The following is an 11,893-nucleotide window of genomic DNA, read 5'->3' as shown; positions in this document are numbered from 1 at the left end:
CAACTCCCCAAACACCCTGGCTTAAAGCAAAGAAAGAAAAGGAGAGAACCAGAAAGACCGGAAGGGAAGGCGCAGACGATATAAAAGAAAGCCAAAGGACAGCGCAAAGAAAGAAGAAAAAAAAGACTCGTTTCCGAACTTACCCAAATAAAAAGAAACCCGTCGTTAACACCAAAGGCCGAGTTTGTCTCCCCTTCAAGCTTCAATCCCAACCCAACAAAAAGTTAATTCGCGAGACAAGTTATTTTTTTTGTCCGTTCGTAGGGGGCGATAGCAACCGTCGAACAGGTGTCCCCTTTAACACAACACAAAAGCGAGCTGTAGTCGGGTGAGGGGAAAAAAAAAAGCACCGTGACACAACAAGTGAACACCGTGAAACCGCAAAGGCAATGGAAACGCGAGATTCGACTTGTTTGTCCGTGCGCGGTGTGCCAAACAATTATGTGTTTTTTTTTTCTCTCAGTTTGAACCTTTTGTCTATCTAGGTATCTACTAGTTCGTTTTATAGGGCTGCTAGTAGCTAGTCTGCACACGACGTCCATTTGCTCGTTGGTTGGACGGTTGGTGGAATAGTAGCCCTTGAGAAAGGGGTACAGTGAAAGGGGTGCACCGTGCGCCGTTCAGCTTCGCATGAATGTTGAACACAATCGAATCGCATCGAACCATATCGATTGTCCCTGAACCCTAAACGCACAGCAGCGTCTACAATCTAAGAGCTCTACAATCCCTTCAAGGCTGATCACCACAGCGATTTGCCAAACCCTGAGACCTGTAAATTCAATCATAGCACAGACACGTCTCCTACCAAGCCCACGATCACACCACAACCACCAACAAGGACAACAGACTAGCAAAAGCCCATTGTCTTGTCTCGTTAGCATATCCACGACCACTTATCCCAGCCTCAAAGGGGGGCAAGCAGAGTCCAAAGCCCAAGACAAAAGCATGGTCTGTGCGGGGAGGACGCGCGGCTGCCTTGTGCAAGCCATGCACCATCATCACGATCGGCGATATCGGACGTCTCGCCCATTCCCACAGGCCGATGCCTTGAGGCATTACATACTTAAAGTTATAACAAAACTCAACTTGCCAAAAACCACGTTTACAAAAAGATAAGGCAACATACACGCTGATCCCCCCATCTTCCATACCTACCACCACCGAACTGCGCAATAACAAATATCAATCCTGAGAATAATAACGTTTCCACCCACCCACGTACCGTTACACACCCACTAACTATCAACCCCCGAAACGCTCGCACGACCTGTAACATGGAAGAATCAACGCACAGTAACCGTCCTTAACCGACACAGGGTACCTTACGAATACGCACTGCATCGCAAGACCTTTGCGTAATTTGAATCTTAACCTTAATCATCCTCAGTCCATCTGGTCCTGGGAAATTGGAACGCCACCTCATTCATTAACCCACGCGCGCGACATCGGATAAAGATGATAATAATAATAGGGCAACAGTCCCGTCAACTAGTAACTAACCATTTACTTACTTACATCGCCTGAATCGTAGCTCGGAACTCATAGTACCTCTCAAACATCAGGATCAAGACCCTACCTCGGCCTCATCGACATCCCCCGCGCAAGTTGGAGCAGCGACGAGAACATCTTCAGAGTACATCCCATTACTTTTCTTTTCTCTTTCCAACATTTCCTTATCAACTTAATCAAAGCAGATCTAAGCCTAAGCATGTTCAAAGAAGCTGTGATGCAGAATCTTGCATTCAAGTTCAAAATCCCAGGATCAGTGTACACAGTTATCAATCAAGCGTTACCTACGCCTCAGCAAAGCCCAGATTCTGAATTACAAAAGCACTTGAGTCATCTTATGATCTTATCCTAAACCTGCCCACCGACAATCCTACACCGGTGTACAATAACCACCTCCATCACCATCTCCATCTCCACGACACCACAAGAAATCATCCCGGAGCCAAGGCTGAAGGACTCGACATGACAGAGACAAACAAAAAAGATCAACATCGATGTCGGACCTCGGTGTGATCCCTCGTAAATACGCTAGGCTGCCAGCTGTCAACAAAAGCCAAAGCCAGACATAAACACAAACACCGACATGCACATCAACGCAAAAATCTCACAAGGATGCATCAAGTTAAAGCACCAACAACAAGGACAAGGACAAGGACAACAACAACAACAACAAAAAGGACAAGGACAAGGACAACTTACGAATACAAATACGAATATCCTACATACACAAAACCCAAAGCTGCAGAACACAGGAAGGAAACAGAATACCAATAAACAAAATGACCCAAATACACACATACTGTAACTAAAGCAAGAAGCTACATAGAGGATATAACCACGAAATACACCTCAGCATCCTAAAGTGTAAATGATCAGATCCAGATTCGAATGTCGAATGTCGAATGGTGAATTTCGAACCTCAGCTCTGATTCTGAGATCTGAGGCCAAGGGTTCATATCAAAATCAGTATATTACCTCCAACATAATCGAAAACCAACCATTCCAATAAGATATCGGGTGCTCAGTGGTGTTTTTCTCGTTGTAGATAAGAGATGAAGGAGAGTAAGAAAACAGAATAATGCGTAGTACACAATATTCCGTGGGTGCGTAGGGCTTTGGCGGGGAGTCTGAATCTAGAAAGACTTTGTATGAGAGGATCACGTGCGAGAGTCGACGAGAGGGCCGACACAAAAAACGGCAACGCGAGCCTGAGGGAGAGCAGGCTGAGTGAAAGGAGGGAACCGAAGATGGTGGAGGACGAGAAACGAGGTGGAAGATATTAAATATATGGTCTGCAGAAGTACAGGAAGATAGTATGTAATGAAAGAAGATGATGGGAAGTGACTAGTGAGACCTGAGAAGTTCAGGCACCTAAGTATCAATCAAATGAGAGTTGAAAACTGTCATAGTGATCGTGAAAATTCTCAACTGTCAACTGGGAAAATCATAACCTCGCAACTATCTTATCCGTAGATGAGGATGCTTGGATCTTATGATCTTCCTAGCCATTCATCTCATCTTCTTTCTCTCTATATCTCCCTCTCTTCCCCACTACCTTTCTCATTTCCTTTCTCTTCCCCATTCTCTTTCCCTGTAAATTTCTCACCAACTTTGACCTTGACCCGTTTCGCAACAAGCCTTCCTATACATCCATCAACATCAACATCACCACCAACAGCGCCAATCCGCTCCATCCCACCTGCACCTTCACCTTCACCTGCACCTGTACCTGAATCTCTAATCCCAACCTCTCTTTTCCGTTTCCTCACCATTCCAACCTCACCACCACCCATTTCGCGCTTACCCTCCTCTTCTTCTTCATGTCCAGACATAACCTGCTCACCTTCCACACCATCTCCACCATCCATATCCACATCCACATCTAAATTACCACCCCCACCCGTCTCCTTCTCCTTCTCAAACACACCACCCAACACCGCATCCACCGCACATTCGCTCTGAACACCACGCAGACTCTCCCCTTCACACTTCTGACCATCCGATCCCTTCATATCACCCTCTCCCTTCCCTTTCACATGCACATGCACATCCTTATCGACCCCATCCTCGCCCCTCTCATTCCCATTCCCATTCCCATTCCCATTCCCATTCCCATTCCCATTCCCACCCACACCATCGGCACCACCGGCACCAGCACCTCCCAACATACCCTCAAACACCTCCAGCCTCCTCTCAAGCCTCTTCACAAGCTCCATCACAGCGCGCACATCCTCCTTTATCGCGTTCACCAACGTTCGTATTTGCAGTGTGGTGTCAAGAGCTCGCGCTGGCGCTGGTGGCTGTATATGCATCTGTGAATGTGGTGGTGGTAGTGGTGCTGGTGGTAGTGGTGCTGGTGGTAGTGGTAATGGCAGTGGCAGTGGCAGTGCCGACGTTGCTGGCGCAGGAGCACTCATCGCCGCCGCCGCCGCCGCCGCCGCCGTCGACGTGTCCATCAGAGAAGGAATAGGCGGAGGATGGTGATGGTCCTGACGAGCATGATGCACATCCACATCCACATCCACATCCACATCCACAAAATCAGGATACTGCAGCTCCTCATTCTCATCATCATCATCATCATCACAGTATTCCTCGTTCAGATGCCCACTCTGATTTTCGCGGGTGGTAGTACCATGCACAGCATCAAGTTCGACGTGCGTAGCAGAGGAGGATGAGGCGCCAAGAGCAGAAGCAGAAGTAGACGCTGGCGTGTGGTTATTTTCAGCATGATGACGAGAGGTTAGCTCTAATTTTGGACTGGGCGGCTGTGGAACTTGTGGTTGACGTTGAGGTTGCGGTTGCGGTTGCGGTTGCAACTGCTGTGATTGTGGATGTGGATGTGGGGAAACATGGTGTGGCGGATGTAGAGGAGTATGCGAATCGGATGGAGACTGGTGCGCAAGAGCACCTCTTTCAGCAGGCACCGAGGGCGCAGACGGTTCAGCGCGTGGAATGGTCACTAGTCATGTTCAGAACGAACAGAAAAAGAATGAAAAGTCAGCACGAATCACCGGAAGTCAATCAAATCGTATCTTCTGAAGGAGCGCAAAAAAAAAAAAAACTACGCACATGTTATCCCCCTCGCTCGCCAATTCTCCTCGGATGTAAGATCAATATGTATAGTTTGTCTATCTCCTGCTCATTCCAACCCAACCGGTCAAAAAAAAAAAAAAAAAAAAAAACAAGTCAGCTGCACTACTCCCAACCCAGCTAAACTCAAAGCCATTAAAAGAACCCGAACAACAAAAAAGTAGAACACGAGAGAAACAAGGACAAAAGGAAACGTACCCGTACCGGCAGCACCAGCACCAGCACTAGCAACACCATCCGACAAATCAATCCAAACAGGTTCCCTCTTCACTTTCAAAGAAGGCTCGTCAACACTCCCCGGTTCAGTTTTACATGCCAATTTCACCGCCCCAGACCCAACCCCAACCCCAACCCCAAGCCCAACTTTCCTATCCTCCTCTCCCTCTGCTCCGCCCATCCAAGCCCCTGCCCCTGCCCCTGCCCCTGCCCTCGCCCTCCCACCAGCACACGCACCCGCACCCGAGCCCCGGGGAGAATAATACACAGACACATGCCGCCACTTCCCCCCGCCCCCGCGCGCACAGTCAAGCCTATACCGCCCCTTCAACAGCGGGAGCTTCTGCCTTGGCCGCGTCGAGCGCGTCCATTTGCGCGCTTCGCGGATGTAGTAGCGCGTGGTGGTCGTGGTCGTTGGCGTGGGCGTTGGCGTTGGCGTTTTCGTTTTCGTTTTCGGTGCGGTGCGGTGGTGGTTGGGGTTGGGGTTGGGTTGGGAGATGTTTTTGATCCAGGTGCTACTCCCCCTTCCGCTCCAGCCTCTGCACCTACACCTGCACCTGCACCTGCACCTGCCCCATCCGTCCCCCCCTCCCGATCCGCGACGTCCCCCCCTCCCGATCCGCGACGTGCTCCCCAACGACCCGCGCCACGTCTCCAATCGTCCTCGTCCCAAACGCCTTCGTCGGGGCCGCGCCGCGCAGGGTGTACAGGCGGTACTCCCAGCGCACGCCGTCGACGGTCATACGCCCGTCTTCATACTCGATGTCGTGTTCTACCCGCCCGTCCGCACGTCCGCGAGTTCAGTTCAGTTCGTTGCAGTCAACCGTGCGTCGGTACGTTATCGCATTACGAAATGCGGGGTGTGCATTGTGTGGTGTGTGATGTGTGGTGTATGGTGTATGATGTGCGATGTGCAATGTGGAAGGATAGTTTTGGTTAGTTAATTATAGCATCATTCGCATCGTCCAGCCTCGAGGGTAGTAGGTACACCGCCGACTCACCTGCGGCGTACGCATCGCCCGCTACGTCCCGCGCGGGGGGTACAAGCCTTCATCGCAGCTGAGCTGAAAGTGAAAGCTACACAAACGCACGCGAGTAACGCGAGCGTGCACGGTGAAACAGCTCAAATGTGCGCTCAAATATATGCGCGTCCTGTTTGAAGGTTCCTTGTCGTGTGTTTTTTGTGCTGACTGTGAAACCCGGCGCTGCTATGCTATGGGTTACAGTGGTCTGCCTCTGCCTCTGCGTGGTTCCGACCCGTCGCTATATTCAAGTTCAAGTCAGACAAAACGTCTGTCGCTATAGACCTAACGCAGTGCAAAGATCACACCGCAGGTCGAAGTGAGTAGGAGAGCAAAGGACAAAATTTAAATTAAATTGGTGTTTTCGTTCAGGAAGAGACATTTTTTTTTTAGGTTTGGTTTGGCAAAGCACAACAATTTATCAATTTGAATTTATTTTTGACGCGATTCGGGTATTACATTACATTTAATGCAAATTAATGAATTTGGGAGGCTGTTCGCAAACACGGCCAACTAGTCTGATGCATGCCCCTATTCTAAAATCTTAGTCATCCCTATATTGACGTGCTCACTGCTCGGTGGATGCTGGAATGATCGCATTCGAATGGGCGCCCGTGCAATATGCCTGCATCATAGATTGTTTAATTCAATCCCACTCATATCACGATTCAACTATTGGCAGATGTTTTAACATACCATACCCGAATTTCAGTATGAAGCACCAGTGCCGGAACATCAAGAAATAAAAATGCAGCGCGAGTTCCAAACTACCGTGTAACCCGTTTAGAGGATCAGATAGAATTACCAAAGGATCCTTGATACCGGTTCTGGTACCATAGAATCAGTCGATTAATCAATATGCTGGGTGACTGAACACATACAAATCCAGGCGTCACAGGCTCACTGGGCCCTGGCGACGTCTGAATCTTTCCTATATCGTCTTTGAAAAAAATTTGTCAAAAATATCGGCCTAAAAGGAATGCAATTACCAGATTTCCTACAGTCTGAGTAAGCCACATATCGCAGAAGCAACACATACACTTTCACTGCTTGAGAGGCCAGTCGAGGCAGGTCGGAGCAACCGGAGTGAAAACGTTGATATATAACAAAAAAGTGGACGCATAGATAAATTCGGAGATCCTTGTCGATCATCTTAACACGTTAAATGCTGACGTTGAGTTCATGGGGGTTCCAGGCAGCAAATTCCAAGCAAATTCGCAGTGACATCAAGTTTGATCTCATGTTGTTTGGACTGAAGCTTGTTGGTGTTTGGATTGAATGCTTGTGACAATTAAGACGGCTGAGGAAGCCGATAAAAGCAAAGATCGGAATACACGGCGGGACCTTCGCCACTGTTTTTTTGGCGTCGATCGGAGTTACAAATAAATACGTTTAGATTTACAAAATAAAACCAAATTTAATACTGAAAATTAGCATCCGTCGGCGATGTGTTTAGCCGCGTTAAAAATCACAAAATAACCAGTGCGTCAATGAGTCTCTGTTTTATAGCTTCAAATCCACTTCCTTACCACAGTCGTGTTCTGATTCTTTTTTTTTGTGGCAGCTAATTTGACGGCAGCCTAATAATGGTCTTCGGCATTGACCCTGCTGGTTAGTGACATCACTCTCGGTCCACCTTACTACTCGGCTGAATTAAGAATAGTCGTTCAACGACAAGTTGTACACGGTCAAACACTCTATTATTGCCGGGTCTGTCAAGATACAAAAGGTCGCCAAAAACACCACCTCAATGAGCACTTCAACACCACAAAACACCAAACAGCTCTGCAGGCATTTCATACCAAAGAGAAATCCTCTGCTTCTTCACAAACCTCGTTGCCACCGGTTAACAAGTCCCTTTTGTTAGAGGACGCCTTACGTGCAATTCTTGTGTCTGCATCTCGTCAACCACACCAGCCTTTGTATCCTGCCAATGACCCTCGCCTTTCTAGGGTCTCGGCTGCACCTTCTTCAACCACTTCGTCGACGGTCTCTCCACTCACCGGGATTGACTGGAATCTATTCAACGATGATGAAATTATGTCGGATCCATCTCCCATCGACTTTGCGTCTGCCCAAATATGTCAAGCTACTCTGGATTTTCTAAATTCTAATGACGAGAGTGATGGATCTGATGATGGTGGTGGCAGTCCTCCGCTTTCTGAGAGTAGCGATGAGCAAGCCAATTCAGGTGTGTAACATCTAAATAGCGCATATTGTTTGAGTCCTTAACTTTTAATCAGACACTGAACAAGTTGATAATGAATCTTTGCCCCGAAAACGTATGCGCGGTATTCACACCGACCCGGCTGAAGCTCGAAAATGGTATCCGTGGATTGATAAAATTGTGAGTCTTTGCCTGCCATTGGTTAGATTTTCTGCTCAATCAATAAATCAGACTTGTTCTCTTGACGTTTTGATGCACCTTCCACGATCACTATTTTCACGTCGTCAGCTGGATTTATTTCTCTGGCTACTGCGTATCAATGGCGTCAACGATGTGCCTAGCGTTAAGGCTATGCAAGGCATTAACAAGGCATTGCAGAATTTGTGTGGAATTGAGACGAAGGAGTACAAGGGCAAGCTGGGCAATGTATACTTTGTAAATTCTCTGTCTCAAATTCTCGCCCAGGTATGAATCTATATGTTACAAATGAATACTTTTGATTTCTAACCAATCTGAATAGGAAATGTCTAATCCTCAAGTCCGACCGTTCCTTCACTTCTATCCTGAAGATACGGGCAAATCGATTAGCGAAACCTATCAAGCTTCGGGTTGGCTGCGTGAAATCAATCCTGAGGATGGTACTCCAATGATACGGCTCAATAATAATGATTTTTTCATCTTTGAACCAACTATGCTGATTGATGGACGTTGCTGCATTCCTATTCGATGGTTTCTCCGAGAAGGTGTATTTTATGCCAAAGCCTGGCTTATGGAAGATACTCCTAGTGGTTGGGTTGTGTCCGAAGATCGCGAAATCGAAATCACGCAAAGCCAATTGCTAAAGAATTTTATTCAGTTGTCAAAGGATCACTTGTTGTATAACTTGTCACACCCTTCACGAATATTTGGTATGGACTATATTTTATATATTTTATTCAATTTCTTATAAGTAAACAGGTGTGCGATCCAATTCGGGGCCTGGGCTGTCAAAATGGACACGTACAGATCCTACTATTGGCAATCGTTGGCGTGTATTAGCAAAGGGACACCGAGTCTATTCTCTGCCACTATGGATGTACTGTGACGATACGTCGGGAAACCAGTCCAAGAAGTGGAATAAGCACAACAGCTACCTATTTATTCTAGCTGGTCTTCCTCGCGAAAAGAGTTCACAAGAATACAATATCCATTTTCTGTGCACTTCAAATATTGCGCCACCTCTAGAAATGCTTGATGGTGTGGTTGATCAACTTCAGTAAGTTGTCACTATCTTATATTTGCTGCACATATTCTAATCATTTTAACTTCAGATTGGCTCAAAAACATGGTATTTGGGTATGGGACTGTATACACAAAGAGGCCGTTATGATTTTTCCACCTGTATTTGCACTTCTGGGTGACAACCCTATGCATAGCGAGTTTGCTTGTCATATTGGAATGCAAGGGAAATATTTTTGCCGGATTTGCTGGGCCAAAGGAGTCGACAGTCAAGAATGCCCACACAAAAATCTTCCACATGACAGTTGTGCTCGACCCAACTCTCCTACCCTTTCAATCCATAGTGATGTTGATTCTGAAGATACCTTCACACGGCCTTCTCACAAACGGCGGAGGTACAAGGAGTCTATGGAGTCAATGCTTCGAAGGGTTAGTGATTTTATAAAGGTGCGTAAAAGTTGTTTTATAACAATTTATATTTTAATCACCTTTGATTCTAAGATTGGCAAACCGCGTCGCAAGAAAGAGACTATGGCTACTCTTGACTCTTTTTTGGAGCAAGCTAAGATGATTGGCACAAAATCAAAACTTAGAGCTGCAAAAACGGAAACTGGCATCAAGGATGTTTTCCAGGACTTCTTTATTGAAAAGCTTTTCAAATCTTATAAGGGAAAAGTTTCTACTCAGGCAAAGGAAGAAGCTCTTAAAGCGGCTGTCGATAAGCTTCCTGGAGACATCAAAAGTCCCGTATGGAAACTTGGTGCGATTGAAATATTTTGCTTTAATTTACTAGCTAAATCTATATTCCAGGCTTGGATCCTCATCAGGACACTCCCGTCGAAATTCTGCATGTTGTATTGCTGGGTTTCGTTAAATATTTTTGGAGAGACCTAGTTCAAAATCAGGTTACTCCTGCTAAAAAGCAAACTTTGATTATTCGTTTAAACAGCCTCAGTGTGGCAGGTCTAGGTGTACCCACATTAAATGGCTCCACACTAGTGAACTATGCCGGGTCACTAACTGGTCGCGATTTCCGAATTATTGCTCAAGTAGCGCCATTTGTCATCTACGACATGGTTTCTCAGGAGGTTTATGATGCATGGGTGTCCCTATCTACGTTAGTTCCGGTTATTTGGCAGCCAGCAATCTCTAACATTGATGAGTACCTGGTGCGTCTTCATTGTGTCTTTCTTTAAATTGTTTTATTAAATTAAATCATGTTTTAGCCCAGATTAGAGGCCGACATCAAATACTTTTTGTTGAAAACGGCAACATGGACCTGCGCGTGGTTTAACAAAACCAAATTTCACATTATTCTTCATCTTCCAGAACATGTCCGTCGGTTTGGGCCAGCAATATTGTTTGCCACGGAATCGTTTGAGTCATTCAATGCTATTATCCGTGCAAAAAGCATTCACAGTAATCACCAAGCACCTTCACATGATATTGCCCGTGGCTTTGCGCAAGGCAATCGGATTCGCCATCTTCTTAGTGGTGGTTTTTTTCTTCCACAAGAGCTTTATCAGTCTTGGAAAAAGGATCCAACAAATGTGGCTAATTCAGAGTGGCGCACTGCTGGACCTGGAGGTCTTCACCTTATTGATGCTCCAGACTCAACACCAGCTAGCTATTTGGGACTGCAGAAACCTGCTGCCAGTAAGGCTGGTAAGTTATATTTACAAATCTATACTACTAGTGAGCGGTCTAATGCAATGGCCTAGGTTCATGCAAATCTAATGGCACAGATCCTCAACCATTTCATCGCACATTATGTGGCCAAAAGCTTCCCAACATTGTGCTCAATACTGCAGCCAGCCAACAACTGTATGTAACCAATTCCCAGGTCTATCTGAGAAACGAGGATCTATGCACCATAGGACAGTTTGTCATTGCCCAAATTCATCCATCCCAGCCGCCTCTGATAGGGTGTGTTCGAGAGATCTTGCAGCAGGTTGGCTCTCCAAACCATCTTCAAAACCGGCCCGATGGTATTCTTATTCAAACAGCTTTACACCAACCGCCGTCGCACATATTGCCTGCTGGACAACTGCAGCCAGTTTTTATGCCCCGTCTGATTCTTCAGCAGGAGTGGTCCTTCATTCCGTGGAGTTGCCTTCTTTGCACCGTAAATACTCAACATGACTGTCAACGTCATGGATGCCAGGCAAATGGGCTACAATACATCTATCAAGAGCGAATACAAACTGATCAGACTAAGGCAACGATACTGCATCAAAACTCATTGGATGATATGCTCCTCCTCAATATGTGTCAAATGCGCGATGCTGCTCATCTCCAAAGTTTTCGCCTCCACTCTGCCCCGTTAAACGAAGATGCTATAATTCAAAGAAGTGTGGCTCAAGCCATTGTTCAACGGAAGGCAGGAGAAGCCTCCCAATCAAGTACTTCCAAACCAACCAAAACACCAACAGCCGCCTTGAGACAACATGCCCAGAGCCCCTTGGGCACCCCTACTCTAGCAGCCACACCTTCTGGGGGTGTCAGTTTGCCTCAACATGCTTCAGCAGGAACATCTTCTGGAGGTGTTAGTTCACCTCGACGTAGCAGGCAAGCATCTGTGGTATATCCAGGTCAAATAACATTGGACTTTCGATAGAAGTAAAACCATACTGTATTTATTTACTAGAATTCTACAAGAAGAATAGCA

The 11,893-nt window shown here is 46.5% G+C and overlaps 2 protein-coding genes across 2 annotated transcripts; one reads left to right on the top strand and one right to left on the bottom strand.

Annotated features, from left to right (window-relative positions):
* Nucleotides 1-3,038: 3,038 nt before the first annotated feature.
* JR316_0010409 (uncharacterized protein) lies at nucleotides 3,039-5,561 on the bottom strand (the record flags this gene model as incomplete). The annotated part of the gene is made up of 3 exons (XM_047896077.1): nucleotides 3,039-4,471; nucleotides 4,801-5,333; nucleotides 5,368-5,561. The coding sequence occupies 3 exons, from the start codon at nucleotides 5,559-5,561 to the stop codon at nucleotides 3,039-3,041; spliced, it is 2,160 nt and encodes a 719-aa protein (XP_047744122.1).
* Nucleotides 5,562-7,426: 1,865 nt separating this feature from the next.
* On the top strand, nucleotides 7,427-11,842 carry JR316_0010408 (uncharacterized protein; the record flags this gene model as incomplete). The annotated part of the gene is made up of 11 exons (XM_047896076.1): nucleotides 7,427-7,451; nucleotides 7,624-8,031; nucleotides 8,084-8,187; nucleotides 8,296-8,472; nucleotides 8,528-8,915; nucleotides 8,965-9,262; nucleotides 9,318-9,654; nucleotides 9,727-9,985; nucleotides 10,036-10,394; nucleotides 10,452-10,890; nucleotides 10,947-11,842. The coding sequence occupies 11 exons, from the start codon at nucleotides 7,427-7,429 to the stop codon at nucleotides 11,840-11,842; spliced, it is 3,690 nt and encodes a 1,229-aa protein (XP_047744121.1).
* Between the last annotated feature and the right edge of the window lie 51 nt (nucleotides 11,843-11,893).

Source organism: Psilocybe cubensis, chromosome 10, assembly GCF_017499595.1.
Source record: "Psilocybe cubensis strain MGC-MH-2018 chromosome 10, whole genome shotgun sequence".
Classification (NCBI taxonomy): domain Eukaryota; kingdom Fungi; phylum Basidiomycota; class Agaricomycetes; order Agaricales; family Agrocybaceae; genus Psilocybe; species Psilocybe cubensis.
Note: the sequence above shows the minus strand (reverse complement) of the source record. Positions and strands in the feature narration are given on the sequence as shown.